At 41.1% G+C, this 20,540-nt stretch overlaps 1 protein-coding gene across 2 annotated transcripts; it reads left to right on the forward strand.

The window, feature by feature from the left end:
- The first annotated feature begins 4,998 nt into the window (after nucleotides 1-4,998).
- PCNX4 (pecanex 4) lies at nucleotides 4,999-20,404 on the forward strand. Of its 2 annotated transcripts, XM_021554521.2 has the most exons (11): nucleotides 4,999-5,132; nucleotides 8,288-9,014; nucleotides 10,684-10,863; nucleotides 10,952-11,466; nucleotides 12,266-12,366; nucleotides 12,515-12,637; nucleotides 12,857-13,220; nucleotides 15,865-15,968; nucleotides 16,400-17,436; nucleotides 17,938-18,124; nucleotides 18,436-20,404. In XM_021554521.2, the coding sequence occupies exons 2-11, from the start codon at nucleotides 8,326-8,328 to the stop codon at nucleotides 18,685-18,687; spliced, it is 3,552 nt and encodes a 1,183-aa protein (XP_021410196.2). In that variant the 5' UTR covers nucleotides 4,999-5,132; nucleotides 8,288-8,325; the 3' UTR covers nucleotides 18,688-20,404. The 2 variants fall into 2 exon arrangements, with proteins under 2 accessions (XP_021410196.2, XP_077640039.1); XM_077783913.1 differs by lacking the exon at nucleotides 10,684-10,863.
- Nucleotides 20,405-20,540: the final 136 nt, after the last annotated feature.

Here is a 20,540-nt window from a genome sequence, read left to right on the forward strand (position 1 = left end):
GGAACAAGAATTCAATTCAAACTGAAAAGAGGCAGTGCTAGGAGAGGTTCTGACATTCAGGAAGGGTAGCAGGATAAAAGAGAGAGAAAAATGACAGACTCAGTCTGTACCATTACTAAAATTAGATCACTTCTTTTGTTCTCCTGAACCTTCTGCTCTATTTGCCAGGAATCATATTAGCAACAGAAACTGTGAGAATCTGTCCAACCTTATTAGAGAAGCTGGACGCAAAGAAATTATGAAAATCTCTTCTAAATGTACTTGCACATAAAAAGAAAAAAGAGAGAGTTACAGAATTCTGCAAGATTAGATCAAAACCCATGGCAGAAAAACTGGACATCAAACTAACAAAGATTAATTAACAGTATTGCAGTGTGCTGCACATCAGCACAGCACAGGATTTTTTACCATTTCTGTCTTTTTATATAGTTTTACCTAGACAGGCTCAGAGGTGTGCTCATGGCTCTTCACAATAGTAACCAGTTTACCCAAAATGTTTCTCTACTGTCTAAGATAGAGTTCAATATTGCCACCCAAAAGAGCTGTGAAGGTCCAGCTTTGCTTCTGGAGAGGAGTTGGATGGTTGGCTGGGAATCCTTCTCCATATGGAACCTAATAGTCTATAATGCTGTAGAGGCAAGAGATGATTCTGGTGTATACCAAGGAATCATGGCTGAACTTCTCAATATTGTTGGAATGTCACAGGAGAGTCTTCACACTGAGACCTTGCCTCCCTGGGCTGCTGTTCTGAAGATACAATTAGAAACAACAGGTAAGAAGCAATTAATACCTTAAGTCAGGCCACAAGGGAAATGTGTTTGAGTGATGAGATCAGGCTCCTTCTCTAGTCTGATTTCACTAGAATAGCTGGTAGTGGCTCTTCCATAGTCTTGTCCATAGCTTCATGATTAGGACATTGTCGCTGTAGGACACGTGCAAGCACGACGCGAGCCACTTGCTATTTGCAACGTAAAGAAGAAGGGTTTATTATCTGACTCCATCTTTTATACTTTCCCAAAGGTGACATTGGATTGGAGAGTGAATGAGCCACCTCTCCAAAGACATTGGGCAAACTACTAGTATATTAAGTGTTCCCCACCCCTATAAAAGAATGTAAACAATATGTTGTTTACAGAAATTGTGTGGGAAAGTTCTCCAAAGGAATGTAAACTCAGAAGGCTTTAGAAAGTCTTAAGAATCAGGGTGATAGGACATCTTTTAGAAGTGGCCCAGTGAGATAAGAAGGCCCTTGGCCTCCTTCCTCTTGGGGTGGGCCACTTGGCAGTTGGTGTCAGGCAGTTCCTGACACCAGATCACTGCTTTTTATTCCTCCTTAAGAAGCTACCAGCCCCACCAGGGACATGGCAGTTCCGAGTGCATCAAGGCACTTTTTGCACCATCACAAACCAGCAGCTCAGACCTGCTTCTGGGGAGATTTTTCCTAATGACCAATGCAGCAGCTCTACCATTAATGAGCATCCAACTCCCTCCAGAGACCTACCTTCTTCATTCCCAACATCCCACAAAGCCCAAATGTTGCACTGAGATCTCTGAATTTTCTTGGTCAAGAATATTTTTTTAAGGCTTTGAGAAGTTGGATGCTAGACAGTGGTGACCTGAGCCAAGTTTTAACAAGCAGCAAGTGTATATATAACAATTTTAAATTGGGTGAAGTGGTCAAGGACACAAGACCCACTACCTTGTTGGTGATTCAAACATTCCTACTCCACTGGAAGCTACGAAGCATCCTGGAGCTCCAGCTGTAAGAGCTTGTGTGTCACTGGAGCGGAGTGTCCCACATGATCTGTCTCTGTTTATATCCACAACGTCCGTGTGGCCACGCACTGGGGTATAAATGACAACTGTGAAAGCTGCATGGCCACAGGACTGTTGCACCCTGTCAAAATAAAGATACAGAATATCCCATAGTCAATCCTGGGTTGTCACTTACGATTCCAGTAGTACAAAAATCTGCGATTTGTAATTCTCTCTCTGTCCCTTTCTCCTCAGATCAGTGACAGATTCTCAAAATACAGCAATTGAAAGAGACTTCCAAGAGAAGTGAGTCTTTCCCAAAACATACAATATTTAACCAGATTGCTTCCATAATCAAGAGGTTTTCAGCATGAAATGCAAAGAGGAGAAAAAAAAAGGAAAACCCTACCGTGATAAACAACAAAAAGAATTCAGCTCAAAGCTCCTGATTTTAAGAATATCCTACACAAATTAAACAGAAATCTGCAAACTCAGTATATTATCCTTCATCTGAAGAATACAGTTCTTATAAACCCAAACCACTTTATACACAAAGTTAAATTGATGAGAAATACTCTCATGTTTTAATGTTGTAAAAAACAGCTAGGTAGGAATTCTGAAATAACTTGAAGTATATGTTTAGCTGCCATGCAGGAAGGGCACCTGAAAGGGAGCTGATACTTCAGTTATTAAAACTTATTACATGGATGTTACCCTGGAACTCTTAATGGTTGCTCAGGAATGTCAACAAAAGCTTTTCCCTTTGGGAAAACGTGGGTGTCTTCCACATGTAGGAATGGAGTGCCTTTTCCTAAAGTTTATTTTAAAGGGATAAAGTCACCCAGAAAGGAGTGAGCTCCTCCACCAGCCTACGGCCAGGTTGTCAAAAGGCATTACTGCCAAAGGAGCCACAGGAAAGTAGTCATGGATAACACACATCCAGCACTCACAGATCTCCAGAAACTACACACAGACAGAGCATGGGTTCCCTCTAACATGCAGGACAGATTGAGTAAAACAAGGAGTCAGATTTCACTCTGACATTCTCACTTTGGGAATGCCAGCCTGCAGATTACCATAAAACAAAAATTAACTTTGGGCATCAGGAAAAAGAAAATTCCACAATCTAATTTGAAAGTAAACTTTTTTTCTTTTTTTTTTTTTTTTTTTCTCTAGCAGTAAATGTCTTTTAAAAATCCTACAGGCTTTTTCTTAATAATAAATAACTGCAAGAAAGCATCTGTTTCCCCTACCCTTAAGCAGTACACAAAGATGCATTTCCAAACAGAAAACACTTTTTTGGTTTATCTTTGAAGAGAAGAAAGTTGAGTAAGAAAAGTATTTGCACCTATATTACTCCAAACAAAGTCAACATTAAAAATATGGAAATGTTCATATTAGTATTCAGGGACTAAGGACTAATAGACTTTTCACAAACTGAAAATAAGCAAACCAAAAAACCAAGTCCCAAATCTGGAAATAGTTTATGTGTATCATAATTTTAAGAGGATCAGGAGTCCTGTTAGAATCAGTGAGATAGTTTATGTTTCCAGCTATATATTGTGTGATAATCAGAAAAAGACAGCTGGAAGTCAGCAAAATTTACCTTGAACAGTTTGTTTTGTTAGCAGGTTTTATCTTATATTAAAAAGAAAAATCTTAGAGCTCTTAAGAGAAATAAATTACTATGCTCCCTTCACCAATAGCTTGGAGTTTGCACTGACAGAAATTCTGATTTATTCTTTCGAGCAAGAGTGAAAATATAGGAAATGATCCCTCAGAGTTTTGAAGGAGCTTTATGTGAGTTTTGAAACAAAAGTAGCAGAGCTTGCAAAAAAATAAATCCAGTGTCTCCTTCCCTCACTCCACTGTTTTTATTTAGGATTTAAATATTCCAGAAGAGAACTGTCATTTTTACAAAGTTGTAACTGAATTGGGAAACTGGGACAGGATGAAACTTGACAACCAAAAAGGAAATACCTGCTACCAATTAGGGAATTGCAAAGAGATGCTATTTACCTTGGAATATCTATGAGATAGAAATACTTTTAATAGAATTGCAACAGATGCATTTGAAAGAGAGGGTGAAAAAAAATATTAGATCAAGGATAGTGAAAAAAACATATATTTTTTAATTTATTATACAAGAGGATGGAACAATCTGTGGCACTGAACTACATTTAAAAGAAATTCAATAAAGACAAATGGTCATTGTCCTCTGGTGGTGTTTCCAGGGTTTTACACTGGATTCCCCAGTCCAACTGCCTTTTTATCTCTGACAAATAAACATTAATAGACCTACAAAAAGTTTATGATACTTCCAATAAGAACTGCTTCCAGTCTAACCTTTGTCTAAAACTACAAGCACATGTTTGTGTGTTAAATTACGTATTCAGATTAAAATGGATATAACTGTTTCTAACTATGTACATGGTTTTAACAGCGATTAAGGCTTACATGTGTGCCCTGGTGTTAATACATTGAATTATACATTTTAGTATTATTAGATATTAATTATATTATGCATGCTGACTCTAATATTCTTAGTGTTTAACAGGTGTAATTGAAGTGGTACTGCAGTATTTAGATTTATAATTCAGTTTCCCACTGAATGTTCAATTTGACTTTACCTAGGAGAGAATGGATTTGGTTCTATCTGAGGCTAAAACCAGCGTTTGTGTCTTCAATTAGTTAACACATAAAGACCATTTATATTCAAGATTTAGGGAACTTTTGGGAGTATTCTGGTACGATGTGAGAACGCTGGTGACTTTCTCGCTCTCTTTTAACTAGGGAGTTAAAGGTGAAGGTGAAGCCAGGTGGGATCGGGATCTGCTTCCAAGGAAAAAGGACAGGATGAGAGGACAGAGCCTGAAGATGTACCAGGGGAGGAAAAAGGGACATTGGAGGGATTCCTTCCAGGAATAAAGATGAGACATCGGCATGGGCTGGCCAGGGAAGCGGCGGAGCGGCGGCGCCCGGAGGCGTTAAAGAGTGGCCGGGCACGGAGTGCCGCGGTCAGGCTGGCACTGGGCTGGACCGGATGATGCCGGAGGCTTTTCCAGCCGGGTCCATTCTGGGCTGCTGCGGGGCCGTGCCCGCCGTGAGGGAGCGGGAGCACCGCGGGCCCTCAGCGCTCCGGCACCGGCACCGCCGGGATCAGCGCCGGGATCAGCGCCGGGATCAGCGCCGGAGCCATTTCGGCCCCACCGCCTGCCTCAGGCGGGCAAAATGGCGGCGGCGGCGGAGGGCGGGAAAAAGGGGCGGGCAGAGAACGGGAGCGCTCCGCCATCCTCCTCCTCCTCCTCCTCCTGCTGCTGCTGCTGCTTCTCCTTCTCCCAGCGCCGGCTCGGCCCCGCTCCGAGCCCGGGCCGCAGGTAGGTGCCATCCCCGCCGAGGGTTTGCCCACCGGCCCTTCCCCTCCGCAGACCGCAGAGGTGTTTTTTGTAGCCGCTTGGCGTTGGGTGTGTTTATTTAGCGCCTGCAGAAGAGCTGAGGGGAGCTGGGTGGGAGCTCCTCTGGTCAGGGGCACAGGTGCCTGCGGAGGAGGCGGCCAGCGAGCCTTCCCAAAGGTGATCCCGGGATGCTCATCCCATAACTGCATGGGGGGGTGTTATCCTAAAATACTCTGTCCCTGGGGAATGGAATCAACGCTGTTCCGCCTGGCTCCTGCCTGGAAGCTGGCCTGCAGCACTGTGGGGTCTTTAGCCATGGATGCTCATCCAGGGAATCTTTAATCCCGTGTGTGGGCACGGGATGCATCTGGATTTGGTGGGATGCCACAGCCTCCCCCTCACCTCCCACCTGTTCCTCCAGCTTGGTTAGCAGGTGGTTTGTAACCCCTACCTTTAAACACCTGTAAAACCACTGAGATAAGGATTTTAAACCCTATGTGTTCCAGCTGCTTAGGTGGCAGACAGCTGTACCCATACTCTGTAATCTGCTAAAAATAAAAGCAAACTAAACTCAGCTGATCCATCATCAGCATGGTGTTAATTTAGACAAAAATTCGTGCCTTCCTGTGAATTTCTGCCTGAATAAAATTCATGCCTTCCTGTGAATTCCTGCCTGAATTTGTTGCAAGGTTTGTTTTTTCCCCGCTGTAATAAAGGCATAACAAGATTGTTGCAGGGAAAACTTGTGAAGTGACATTATGGTGTTAAAGCACTTTTTCCATCCTTGCTGTGATAGTATCCAAGTGGCACAGATTCCCACCTCCATCCGTGATGAGAGACTGTTGTGTTAGGGGTTGTTTGGGTATCCAGGCAAGTTGTCAAAGTGGGGCCAGGCCTGTATGTCAGGAATGTGTATTGAAGCCAGATCCTGTAAACACTCACAAATGTGTGGAGCCTTGTTGCTAGGGCTATGCACAGGAATAAGACATAGATGAGTCCCTCTTTAAAGTCCTGATGTGCTACCTGAGTAGTTGGAAGCCAGGAGAACAGCAGAGGGAAGAGTTTCCACAGTTAGCGAGCTTCAGCAAATAAATTCACCTATTTTTATGGCTTGTTTTGGAGCAGAGCCAAGTGGAACTATATTGTTTATGTGTGTGGATTCTCGTGTCTCACACAAAGATGCCTATTGTTTACACAGAAACTGTAAGAGGAATGTTTTGTTAACATTTGGTTAGCAATATAAACTGACAAACACAAATGCAGGCTGGAACTTGAAACAAAAATAGTCCTTCTCAGAGCAGAAAACACAGCTGCCCAAAAACTGTTTTTCAAGGAAAATTCTCCACCTATTGGTTCTATATTTTCTTTTTAAACTCAGCTTCTGTCATTTCCATGCCTTTCCATAATTTCCATGCATTTCCATAAATCTTCTACTGCATGTAACTATCCCAGCAACTTAAGCTCCACAACCATGCACCCTCTAAACAGTGCTTATTTTGCTAAAGAAGATTGATTCAATTGTGATATTTTATAATTACATTTGAAATTTGTTTTTAGTTGGGTGTGTCACTGTTACGTTTTCTAATTCCTGAGCTGACTGGGATGAATTCCCCTCTCCGTTGTCAATATGTGTCTTTTCCATTAGTTCCAGTAGAGCTGACTGCTGCCTTCTCCTTATATTTAAGAAACTTTCAGTTGCTTAAAATAGTAGGACCAAAAAACCTGTGTTTTCAATATTTTGTTGAAAAAAACCCAAAAAAATTCACAGCCTATATAAAGAGTAGTTACAGAGCCTGTGGGATCCTGCTTTCCATGATGGAGTGTATTGATTTAGTGGATGTAGAGTGCAAATTTTCAGTCATTATAATGCATAAAATCTCATTTGCACTGTTTCCAATTTCATTCCCCAATGGTCAGCATCTACCAACAGTTGAGTGACTGATACCTGTTTAAATAAATGGGCTGAATTTTTCTCAGAAGGGCTCAGGAATGTTTGGTATTTTAGAAAAAAGGGATCACAGTAGTTTGAGGACTCTATGGCAGCCAGATGTTTAATTTTTAATGTCTCACCATTGATGGCAATGGGTATTCATCACATTGTACAGCTCCAGTGGAAGAAAGTCAGTCAGAATTTCTGTCCTTGCACATCTCCTAATGCACACCATCTCTTTTTTAGAGTTATTATTAAATGACATTGACACTGCTGGTTTTGTGTTGGTTTTCTTGTCCTATTTCTTAGCTTGAGTACTTCTGCCTGTCATTCATAATTCTTGCTTTCAGGATTAGTAGCATAGAATTACATTTTAATATCATTGTTATCACCTTACATTCATTGTTTCTATGTGCCCTGATCCTCTCTAAATGAGTATTCTAACCTATTTCTGTTTGATGGGTCATTTTAAATGTCTGTAGGTATCTTTTTTCCTTTGTTTCAGCTTTTTCCATTGTCACCAAGAGAAATATTGCTAATTCTGCAATAACTCACAAGTATGTGTTCGGTTTCTTGTTTGTTTATTTGTTTTATATGTTTTAGGAAGCAGAAAGTAAACTGTTTATTTTACATTACAGTGAGATCCTGTCCTGCAACTGGACTGTGTAGGGAGGATGGTAACAATGCTGATGTGGAAAACAGTTTGTAATACTTCTACTTAAATTCTTTTAACATATGTATGTTGAAAAAGCTTTATTGCATAAAGCTTTGATTTTTTTTTTTTTTTATGGGGACCTTTGTGTGCCTGAGTCCCTGCACTTGTGTGACTGTTCACTGGAATCACAGATTCTGTATACAGAGATCCTTAACAGGATTTGGAATTGGAGGTCTGTGGCAAGGTGTTATTAGAATCAGATTAAATGGGAAGAATGTCAGTTTTAAGAAGGTACTTTGCTGGGGAGATGTGTTGGTTTTGTCATCTCCCAAGAACAGGTTATATATTTTTATTTGCAACCCTCAGATGAAAGAATGTGTTCACATTTTAAAATCGATATTTGCTTATTAGTTGTATTCTGGGAAATTCTAACAGCACCATGTCAGAATACCACTGTAGCTTGGTAAATAAAAAAGAAGACACAAGAATTCCCTGGGTTCTGAGTTCCAGAATCAGTAATGTGTCCATGTATTCCTTCCTGTTCTCCTCTAGGAAAGATGATCCCCAGGCAGCATTCCTGAGCCACGAGGATGGGGCCAGATGTACCCCTGCTCAATGACTACAAGCAGGAGTTCTTCCTGAAGCGCTTCCCTCAGACTGTGCTGGGAGGTCCCCGGTTCAAATTAGGCTACTGTGCCCCTCCTTACATCTATGTGAACCAGATCATCCTTTTCCTGACACCATGGCTCTGGGGAGGAGTGGGAACACTCCTCTACCAGCTGGGAGTGATGAAGGACTTCTGCACCGCAGGGCTATCAGGAGGACTCATGTTTGTTACTGCACTTGCTCTTCAGATGACAAACCTCTATGCAAAGCAGAAAACAGTGACCGTAGAAAGAATGCAAATTCAGAATACCCTGACAGATGAAGATGAGTTTGAATTTTCCAGCTGTGTAGGTTCAGAGACAGTAAAATTTATTATTCCTGGCAAGAAGTACATAATCAACACTCTATTCCATTCCCTCCTGGCAGGGGTATTGTGTGGGCTGGGAACTTGGTATTTGCTGCCAAACAGAATAACCTTGTTATATAGCAACATTGGAGGAACTGTTGTGATCTTTGTGTTTGGATGGGTGACCATATGTATAGGAGAGTATTCATTAATCATAAACACAGCCACAGAAACAGCCACTTTCCAAGCACTGGATACTTATGAAATCACTGCTCTGATGAGACCTTTCTACATTTTTGTCTTTATTGCAGTGGATCTTGCACACAGGTAAATGTAATAATGCACTTAGACACTTAAAGTGATGGTTATTCTGTGTATTTTTGATGGGAAAGTTTAAATTATTCTTCTGAGGAAAATTTATTTTGAGATTCTAATTAACTGTAGTAATTTCAAAGGAAGATTGATGCATATATGATAAAAATTGAGGTTCTATGCTGTGGATAGATTTTCGTAAATCTATATAAATTTTTATATAGATTTATAAAAAATTTTTATAGAATTCTAAGTAAACTAGGAAGAGCAGTTTGTAAGAGATAGGTAAAACTATCTTCTACCATGTAATTTTTCATATTTTTTGTATTAGAAGCATTTGCATTTATATCCTTTTAGAGGATGGGTTTAAAAACACATGTTCCTGACCTGGAATCATAAATGTAAACACTGCAAGCTTCATGATTACTGGATTTATGTCCAGATTTCATCCTGGAATACTTCCTAATTTAAGCTGTGTAAAGTGATAACAGAGGCTTTTATACAACAGGCAAAAACAAAACGAAAGAAAAAACCAAAAACATCTGAATTTAGTTTTAATGAATGGATAAGCAAATGGGAATATTGCTGTGGCTTTGTGATACAGATTTTGAACTTGGATTTTTAAGTGCTTTTGCAATATGAAAAAGCTGTATCAGTCTACAAATTAGGAGAGTCACATTTCTGTTTTTCAGATGAGTGTCTTAGCTGAAGTATTCGTAGTATCAAGCTTGTAAAACAAGATGCTTTTAGATTCACTCTCTGCATTCTTTTTCCCTATCAGGTGATATCTATAGCACTTTGTCACATGTACATATTTTATGGGTGGGTTACTTCAGGTACATTTAAAAACAGTAGGTTTGAATTTGCTACTTTTGCACTGGGAGATGTCTTTGTTAATGATTTACCCTAATTGCCACTTCAGGTGAGGTATGAGAATTTTACATGTGGTCTTGGACTCCAAATTCTTCTATTCAATTTCCTGAGGAGAAGATTAAGACATTGTCAAAATTCCTGATAAAATTCCTCTGAGGCTTGCTTACTTATTAAAAAGGAGTGAGAAACCAAATATCATGGCAGTCTACCTCCTTTAACTGGTAAACTACATATGGGTTACAATTTATTCAAATTTCTAATACTGATCTTTGTGTTTTTGCAGGAAGATTTTGACACTTTTATGAACAAAAAACTCTCTTTAGGAATATACAATGTTATCTGTACGTGTACAGGCAACATGCCAGTTCTTCCAATTTTAGAGCTTAGATCTTGGGCCTTGAAATTGCATAAAATTTTGCCTTTGTGTTTCTGAAAAAAATACTTTTCAATTTTTTGCTAAACAGTCAAGGCCTTGCTTGGAGCCTGTGGACCTCTCTTTTTTGCACAAGTATTTTTTTCAGTGTACTATCACAAGAGTAACAAAAATAATTGGGATAATTGCATCACTGTATTCATCTGAAGGCTTCAAATCTTTTAAATGAAAATTTAGTCTGTGTTCTAATTAATGTGTTACTTTCCCAAGCATAAATATATATCCTTGTTTTTCCTTTTAAAAGATACTCATTAGGTTTTATAGGTTGAGTGTGTAAGGTTTTAACTTTGGGATTTGCTGTAGTAATTAAGCAGGAAGTCTTCCTAAACAGAAGTTATTTTTCCCTTCACAGTCAAATACATTTCTTCTTTTATCCAGGTTTGCTGTCAACGCACCCATTCTAGAGCAGACAAACCAGATTTTGCACATCCTGTTTCTTTTTCTGCCATTCTTGTGGGCAATGGGAATTCTGCCCCCGCTTGATGCACTTTTTCTCTGGGGAATGGAACAACTCTTGGAGTTTGGACTAGGAGGTTCACCTATGTCAAGTAACACAAAGTAAATGTTTATACAGTTGTAAAATATCTTAGTATTGTTTATAACCTTTTTCTTTTCAAGCAAATCTTGTTTATTTTCTCCTTCACAGGTTGTTAGTAATGTTTCTCATTTCTGCTGGAACAGCAATAGCATCGTATTTCATTCCCAGCCCCCTCGGTGTGATCCTCTTCATGACTGGACTTGGGTTCATACTGAGTCTTAACCTAAGTGAGATTGGGTTTGCCTTCAAACACACCACAATCAGCCATTTAGCCTCCAGCAAATCTAAAAACGCTCACAGAGGTCTTAGAATACAATTTGGGTGGAGGGAATTCATTTTCTATGTGACTGTGTTGACATTTGCTCTCACAGAAGCGAGCCTGCTGCATCAATTTGCAGGCTCCTCATCATTTTCCCAAGCCAGTCCCCAGGCCATAGCAAGTTACATTCTGATCCTGTTACTTGTAATTATGTGGATTCTTAGAGAGATTCAGAGAGTGTACTTGTTTGGAGTCTTCCGAAACCCCTTTTACCCAAAGGATGTCAGGACTGTGGCTGTGTTCATGGAGAAGCAAAGAAGGCTAATGAAAGTTGGTGTTGTCAGGAGGATTTTACTAACACTAGGTAGGAATACACCACTGTCTGTTGTTTGTTAGATGATGCTTGTAGGGAGATTGAAACTCTAGAATTGCTGTATGTGCAAGATTCTCTGAATGAACCAAGGGAAGCCAAATGGCTGGAAATACTTGTTGATGTCTTGTTAAATTGTGCATTGAGGTCAAAGTTACTGGTTCAGCATATTTGAAAGTGATTTAATTTATTTCTTTTATAGGGTTGAACCTAAAAAATTGAGCCTTTTAAAAGCCCAGCTGAGAAAGCCGGGCCTTTTAAAAGATTTTAGTTACTACTGCAGTATCAAATTTGAAAATATGTACTTGGAAACAAAATTAATTGAAAGTCTTGAAGCTGACTAAATATTAGGTTCTTAGAGCTTGCTTGTAAAGAGAAGTGCCTCCTCTCTGGTAGGTTAGAGACAAATGCATCTACTTTGAGGAAATGAAAAATTGATTTAAATTACTTAATTTCATAAAGAAGCATTACTTTGGGAAAGTAGATTGATGATTGCTATTCCATGTTTATTTTTACTTACTTGAGTATTCTCTTCGAGAAACAAATAAAGGATAAAATAACTAATAGCAAGTAAGAGCTAAGCATCGATGTAAGTGATTGTTGTCCTGGGCCATTAGTGCAAATAAATTGTTTGATATAGTGGGAGTGTAATACAAAGAGGAGTTTGTGATAGTGAAGGGAAGGTTTCTCTTTTTTGTGCTGGGATTTCCATCCTGCAATAACACTGCTTACCTCTGTTGACTTTTGTTATGTTTTTGGAAGAAGGTCAGTGATTCTTTTATTTCAATTGCAGTGTCTCCGTTTGCTATGATAGCATTCCTGTCACTTGACCATTCGCTGCAAAACCTGCATTCTGTGTCTGTTTCCATTGGATTCACAAGGATGTTTAGGATGGTAATTTAAATTTTAAATATGTTAGCCTTAGAAATGTTTTTCTACATGACTTGAGAACCAAGGTGACCTGGAAGAAATATTCCAGGTCATGAAAGCAGAGATAAATTGGTATGTTTTTTAATGTATGCCTAACATATTTCTATTTTAGGTCTGGCAGAATACAGAAAATGCCTTACTAGACATGGTGGTTGTGTCAGCAGCACAAATGTTGGTGATTAATCCAGACCTCTGGTGGAACAGGAGCCTTGATACAGGAATCAAACTCTTGCTGGTAACGGTCATAATGTAAAATTAAGCAGATAATTGTTATCTGAAGTCTCTGTTTTTGTCGGAGAATTACAACAGGACCCAACAGTAGAAGCTAAAAACTGTACTTAGATATATTCTCACATCAAGCAATGATAGCCATGCTTTATTTCCTTAAAATTACTGTAGCTATGCCGAGTGTGCTGCTGGCAACAAACCGTGTGTTTCCTGCCCGGTGCCACAGGTGGGTCTCCTGCGGGATCGGCTGTTCCAGTTCCTGTCCAAGCTGCACTTCGCCATCGCCATCCTCCTGACCTCGTGGACGGAGAAGCAGCAGCGCCGCAGATCCAGCGCCGCCCTGATCGCGCTCAACGTCGCCTTCTTCCCCGTCCTGCTGGCCCTGGTGGCCGTCTCGGCGCTGCTTTCCTCGCCCCTGCTGCCGCTCTTCACGCTGCCCGTGTTCCTGGTGGGCTTCCCCCGGCCGCTGCGCAGCTGGCCGGGCCCCGCGGGCGGCACCGCCTGCGTCTGCTCCGACACCGTGTACTACCGGCAGCTCGTGCCCGGCCTGGCCGCAGCGCTGCAGTCCGCGCTGGCGGCCGGCGGCCTGGGTACGTACGGGCAGTGCTCTGAAATATTGCAGCTGAACAGTTCAGGAAGTGTGGTTTTCCACACAAACCCTTGGGATCGGATCCCTCCCAATGCCCCAAACCCCTTGGGATCAGATCCTTCCCAACGCCCCAAACCCCTTGGGATACGATCCTTGCCAACGCCCCAAACCCCTTGGGATCAGATCCCTCTGAAGGGAGGAGAATCCATGGTTGTAAACCACATTTCACAGCATGGGTCAAATCTGATATTCAGAGATTGCTCAGGAAAAAGTGGTTACTTTTATCCTTCTTGTACAACCAACAGCAGGAGGAAGGGGAACCACTGCAATTTGCAGCAGGGGAGGTTGAGGTTGGATACTGGGAAAATTTTCTTCACTGGACAAATGATTAAGCATTGGAACAGGTTCCCTAGGGAAGTGGTGGAGTCACCATCCCTGAGAGCATTCAAGAAACAAGTCGATGTAGCAGTTTGTGAAATGGTTTCATGGACATGGTGGTATTCAGTCAAAGGCTGGGCTTGATGATCTCGGAGATCTTTTCCAGCTAATGATTCTACAATGTCTATTTGTTACAATCCTGTTAAAAAAAACTCTTTTGTTACCTTTAAGGAGAGACTAAATGGTGATGAAACAGTATCAATCCTAATCTTTCTATGCTGAATAAAAAGGATGGAATGCATTGATCCCACCTAAATGTAGGCAGTAAATTGGGTTCTTTAGCCAGATATCATAGAGAATTATGTATATCAGACTGCTCTCTGTAGGTCTGTCTGTCTCTGCATCAATCCCATTGCTCAGCATCCAGAAGGCGACCTTGTTAATTTGGCTGTATTAATTGGTTACAGTGAATATTGACTGGAGGTTTGGGAAATACATGCTGTAGCCTAAGTAGCAGTAAACAGCTGAGAACAAACCCATTGATAAGATTCAATGTCATATCTTGTGCAGACAGCTGGGGTAGGATTGTAGCAGCACTTATGGATTTACAGCCTGTGAAAGGTATTGTGATGGGGTTTTCACAGAATTACAGAGACAGAGGTGAAGAAATGCCCAGTCTTTTTCCCAGCTGGAGCCAGAGTAACTATTTTAAAATTGCAAGGCTGTTTTCTTGAGAAATAGACTTTGTGTAACCTAAATAATCAAAAGATTGTAGCCCTTAGACAAGAAGCAAATATTTACATAAGCCTCTTAGAAAATGCCTTATGGCTGGAAAAAGTGGCCTAGTGTTTGAAGGCAGTGGAAGTTAACCTTAATCATGCTTTTCTGAAGAATATATCCAAGTGCTTTACTAGGAAATATGTACTGCACTTTCCTCTCTGGTTAGAAAGAGGTACTCACTAAAACCAGGAAGTGTTTTTTCTCTAAAGAAGGATACTTCAGTTTGTCTACTGCATTAGTCCATTGTTTTATATTTACAATAGATATATTTATTATATTATTATAATATATAGCTATATATCTCTTATATCTATCTATATTATAGATATACATATTATAATAGGGTTTTTTTCCTAATTTCCATCATGACTCTGGTGGCATGTATGCCGTAGAATAAATAATTTAAAACACTAGTCTTGAGGGGTAAAAAGTCTCTTCTTTAATGGGAAAATCTGTGAATGAATGTCTTGAAGCAAGAAAAACTGTGGTGTTCTCAGATGAGTTCAAAGGGAAACAATACCACTTTGTGTGTCACTAATTTAAACCCATAGGTTTTTTTTGTATAAAGGAGTTTTAGTAGCTTTAACAGCTAGCAAGAAAGGAATTAAAGTCTTTGCAAAATGTTAGCAAGAAAATGCACTTCATTAGCTCAGTGGGATAGAAAAGGTTACTTAAATTTTAACTACAGCTTAATGGTTGGTTTCACTGATTTCACCTTACAACATTTTAAAACTAAAATGCTGTGCAAGTGAGTGGTCACCAGACATGAGTGACAGCAGAAGCAGGTCATAAACTGGCAGCAAACATCACCCTTAAGAACGCTTCTGTTCTTAAGCATTGTGTTTTGAGGATTGACATCCAGCTATAGTTCAAATACAGTATAACTACCAGTTCTTAGGAAATTTGGCATTGCTCTTTTTGTGACATAAGTAAAAAAAAAAAAAAAGTTTGGGTTGGTTGTTTTTTTTTTTTGAGTACTAAAATTTGCTGTTGTTCAGGACCTGATTTTCAAATTCCAGTTCAGTTATATTTTTATTTCTCTGATAACAAGTAAACTTCCTACTCCACAGCAAATTGGGCCATTAAGAAACTCCTTTGCTATATCATAATTCTTTAACGTATTCTGAGTAAGAAGGACTTTAGGTCTCCAGAGAGCACTCCAGTGGGAATTATGTGGTTGGAAATGCAGCCAAAAATGATCTTTAATCATGAAAGTCATCTCTGCAAAGGGAATTGAGGGTGGAGTTGTTTAACCCTGGTCTGGTGTGAATAATGTAGTCCTGCAGTTGTGTGAGGTTTTCAGCTTTCCACAGCTTTTTTAAAGCTGCAATTTCAGCCATTTTTTCCAAGATTCTAAGGTGCTAGTTAGCCAGTGTTAACTGATTGTGATGTTCGATGCAGAAATATTTTGTGTTTGCTGGTGAATCCTTTCATTGGCATGTAGGAAAGGTAATATGTAGTTTTTGTTGTTTTTTTTTCTTGCCTAGGTCTCTCTCTGCCTGGGTCGCATTACTTGTGCCGCTTTCAGGACAGGTTGATGTGGATATTGGTGCTGGAAAAAGGCTTCACGTACTGTGGTGTTAACATTAAGGTAATTGCATACTGAGCACTGAGATGTTGATGTTTGAAAATAGTGCAAACATTTTGCTGTGTGACATTTCAGCAGTGTAACTGATTTACATTTAATTTTCTAAGATGAGGGTTGTACTAATTAGTCGTGCAATTTACATGAGTAGCAGATGTGAATTTTTTTATCATTTAGCTTCTGACAGAATATCTTTAATAAGCTGGGTAATAAGATCTGCATGAGGCAAAGATTTATTTAAGACATTGATCTGTGCCTGATATTGCAGTGAGTGTTTTGTTATTGCTGTTCTCTCTAGACAGATTTGTAGATTCAGTTGTGGAAATATTGACAATCATGTTGTTCAGAATAATTCTGTTGCAAGCAAACAGCTTGCTAGCATTTAAAGTTATGTCCTGGTGAAGACTAACGGGAAGCTGTTTTCATGTGTGCTTTAGGGGCTGGAACTGCAGGAAACATCCTGCCATGCTGCTGAAGCTCACAGAGTGGATGAAATCTTTGAAATGGCCTTTGAACATCAGGAGCACACAAGGATTCTGTCTCCCAATCCCCATTTTGGACACATCCTGACTCCCTGTACTGTTGTTCCTGTGCGGCTGTATTCTGATGCCAGGAATGTGTTATCTGGAATAATTGATTCCCATGAGAATTTAAAGCACCTGAAAGATGATTTTGTTAAAGTGCTTGTATGGATGCTTGTCCAGTACTGTTATAAAAAATCCAAGACGTGGGAAGGCCCAGGCAGTGCCAACAAGAACAAACAAGGATCGTTTCCAGAAAATTGCCACAGTGGTGCAGTGAAAGGATCCAGAGCTCTGAGGGAAGAAGACAGCTTTAGTGTTGATTCAGTGGAGGACTGGACTGATGATAGTGACATTTTTGATTTTGAACCCAGTAGCAGAACGAGAGACAGAAAAGAGCCCAGGCAGCTGGGACTGACACCAAAAGTGCACCTGTCTATTCCAGGGTCTATAGAAACACAGAGCCAAGATTTCCTACAAGAAATGTCTCCAGAAGACAAATTAAACAGGGCTGTGGTGCTTGGACTGCCTGCTGTGGACAAAGGGAAACAGCCAGAAGTTTTACCTCCTGTAGAATTCAGTTGCTCCTACTCGGAGCTGCTGAGCATCCCTGAAGAATGGAGAACAGCGCCAGTGCCTTCTTCCAAAGTCAGTGAAATGAGGCAGAGGTTTCCAGAGGAATGGTACCACTTTGTTTTGAGCCAACTGGACTTTTTTCATCTGAAAGAGAGGCCTTCCAGTTTACTCACAGACCTTATGAAAGATAAAGCTCTGAAAGACCTGTACATCCACGGGGTGCTGTCATGTTTCTTTGGTCTGTTTGGCCTGGATAACGCCGTGCCTGCCCCTCGCCACGTCTTCAGGGCGTACACTGGTGGCATTCCTTGGTCTGCTGGCTTGGACTGGCTAACAGGCAAACCAGAGCTCTTCCAGCTGGCATTAAAAGCATTCAGGTAAAAGAATACTGTTTCCTGAGATTAAAAATTTACATAGAGAAGTGTCACTTCAGTAATGTTTTGTTAAACCCATATACTTTATATTTATTTGTGGGGTTTTCGTACATAAATACTGCCTGTGACTCCAGGCAGTGAAGCCTGTGGTGTGGAGGTTCTTCTTTCTTCTCCACAGCAGCTGCCTCCAATCTGCTGTGTTAACTGGGGGAAAACAACCTATTTTCATTATCCCCAGGTCTCAACAGTTGTGCTGGATTTAGATATTTGGCACTGTCCATTATCAGGCAGTGGGGAAGTGTTGGAGGTGATGAGAGGTGTTTAAGCTGATGTGTTTTACATATGGGTGAGCTAAAAGCACACTCAGACTGACTGGCAGGGACTCAGCTGGCAAGCAGTGACTGACAGAGTTGGTGGAGCCTCTCCACCTTGTGTGGCCTGAAGAGCCTTTCTCCCTCCTATCTTTGCCACACAACTGACTGTGTGATGTTCTGCACCTTTCAGATACACCTTTAAACTTATGCTAGACAAAGCCAGCCTGGGCCCAGTGGAGAACTTCAAAGAGCTGGTGAATTACCTGGAGGAATACGAAAGTGATTGGTACATTGGGCTGGTGTCAGACCTGGAGTGGCAGCAAGCAGTTCTGCAGGAAAAGCCATACCTGTTCTCACTGGGGCATGACCCAAGCATGGTAAGGAGAAAAATTACCAGGTCTAAGTTTGGGTTTCTTTTTCACTGTTCTTTTTTCCCCCCTTGCAATTGTGTTCTAAAAGATGAAGGCTCTGCATGGTTGGTGTGTACTAAAGAGGATCTGGCACCACTGTTGTTGAAAACCCCCTGCACCATTCTTCAGATGCAGTAGTATTTCCTGATTATATTCCAGTGGAGGAGTTGAACTGAGGGGACTGGTTTATACTTCGCTGTGTTTAAAGTGTTCATGGAGTGCAGCTCTTGTCTCTTCTCAGACAATGTACTGGACACTTGATGTGTTTGTTCTTGTAGGGAATTTACACGGGGCGAGTCCTCACTCTGCAGGAGTTGTTAGTCCAGGTGGGAAAGCTCAATGCTGAGGCTGTGCGAGGGCAGTGGGCCAACCTGTCCTGGGAGCTGCTCTATGCCACCAACGATGACGAGGAGCGCTACAGCATCCAGGCACACCCGGCCCTGCTGCGCAACCTGACCGTGCAGGCGGCCGACCCGCCCCTGGGCTACCCCGTCTACTCCTCGCAGCTCCTGCAGCTGCCTCTCTTCTAGGCTGTGCTTTTCTCAGTAATGGCTGTTACTGGTTTGTCTTTTTCCTCTGCCTGTTGGAATCAAATCCCTGCTCCCTTGTGTGCTGCAGATCAGGTGTTACTCTCAGGGTGGCGGTGGCAGGACAGCATAGAGGTGTCCTTGGCACAGAGGTGGTGCTGGGCAGAGCCTGCAGCAGGCAGAAAGCTGGGGACTGGTTTCGTGCTGCTGGAACACACAACACCATTGCCTGTGTGACTGACGAGCCACATGCTGAAATTCTCCAGCTTAAAGAAAAGCAACATAATTCTTATCATGACTATAATTCTGATCATTAACTATTTTTGGTGCATTGTGATTTACTTTTACTTCTTTTTTTTTCCCTTGGACAGGTGACTTGCACTGCCAGTCAAGTTACAACTTCTTGTAGTGTTGTCAACCCTAGAGTTGGCAATCAAAGTGTACATAGGACTATTTATATGAATTTTTTTATTCTGGCCATTTTATATTGGACTGTGTTCAGTTCTAGCAGTTATTACATGACTTTCACTGTTCTTCCTTATGTGTAGTAAGTTATCAGCCATGCTTTAACTAAGTGCTAAAGGACAATTTTTACCAAACTACTTGTTTTGGTAAAAAGAATTTATATAAACCAGTGTGTGCTCTGACAATGTAAATAATTAGGGGACAGATGAAATTGTAAGGACAAATGGTATGATTTCATCTCCTTCTTCCAGTATCTATATATATGATATATATTATATACATCTGTATATAAATGTTATTACTTGCAACCTCTCTCCACCTCCCTAACCAGTCTTCCACAAATGCAGTGAGAGCTTGATGATGGGGGGGTGGGTGGAAATCCAGCTGTCTGTGCCAGAAGTAATTTAGGTTTTTAACCTCACTACAGTCTGGAACAGACTTGGACAGCTGGTTTGTAGCATTACAGGTCACCTTGAAAACAGGTCCAGTTTCCAGTGGCTCATTTATTCTGTTCACTACCACCAGTCTTAGCATGTAACTGTTTTCTCAGCAAGTCCATGCTTACACTGTAGGCAAATGCTGAGCAGGGAGTAGGTAATTGTATTTCCTAGTCCTACAGAATCAATATAAATCAGACCTGCTCCATAACTGAAGCAGTACTGGTTTGGAACACCCAGCCTTGTCTGAACCTGAGCACATTTATTAGGTTTACTCCTCACCTTTAAGACATTTTGTCTCCTATGAAATTTGCACATAACCTTGTCCTTGGCTGCTGGGTGTTCCTTTTGATAGTGGCCAGAAATGGTTTCTAAAAACTATGCAAGTGGTGTAGTGGGTTTCCAAAGCAGGTTGGTGCCACACTGGTGCCACATGCCTGAGCTGCATCTGGAAATACAGAGCCATGGAAGTGATGTGGAAGGGGCTTGTAGAGAGCACCTATTTCAACTCCCTCTCACAAGGAGGCAAATGTTTACTCTGATTTAAAACTTCCAAGGCAAGGAGTGTCATGAATTCCTCAAGCAGTTCACTCCAGTTCTTTGCTGCTCTTGCAGCAGCTGGAAATTTGGAGCAATTTCCTAAATCTAATTAACCCTCCCTTGCCCCATTGTAAATCTCTTACTACTTGTCTTCCGTATGGTCACAGGAAAATTTAATTATCCATTTTTGCAGCAATCCTTACTTGAAGATGGCTGTAATTTCTGCCCTCATCCTTTGTCTTTTGTAAACTGAATAAACCAGTTGAGAAAAAGCTGCAGAGAGATGTGATCCTTTTCCCTTCCTTTCTCTGGGTTCTCTCCATCTGCTCCCCAGCCTTGAGGAGAGCTGCTGATAACTGGGCCCAGTGTTCCAGCAGAGATCCTGATTGGCACCAGATGGAGCAGCACAATTAG

Source organism: Lonchura striata, chromosome 6 (assembly GCF_046129695.1).
Source record: "Lonchura striata isolate bLonStr1 chromosome 6, bLonStr1.mat, whole genome shotgun sequence".
In the NCBI taxonomy this organism is placed as follows: domain Eukaryota; kingdom Metazoa; phylum Chordata; class Aves; order Passeriformes; family Estrildidae; genus Lonchura; species Lonchura striata.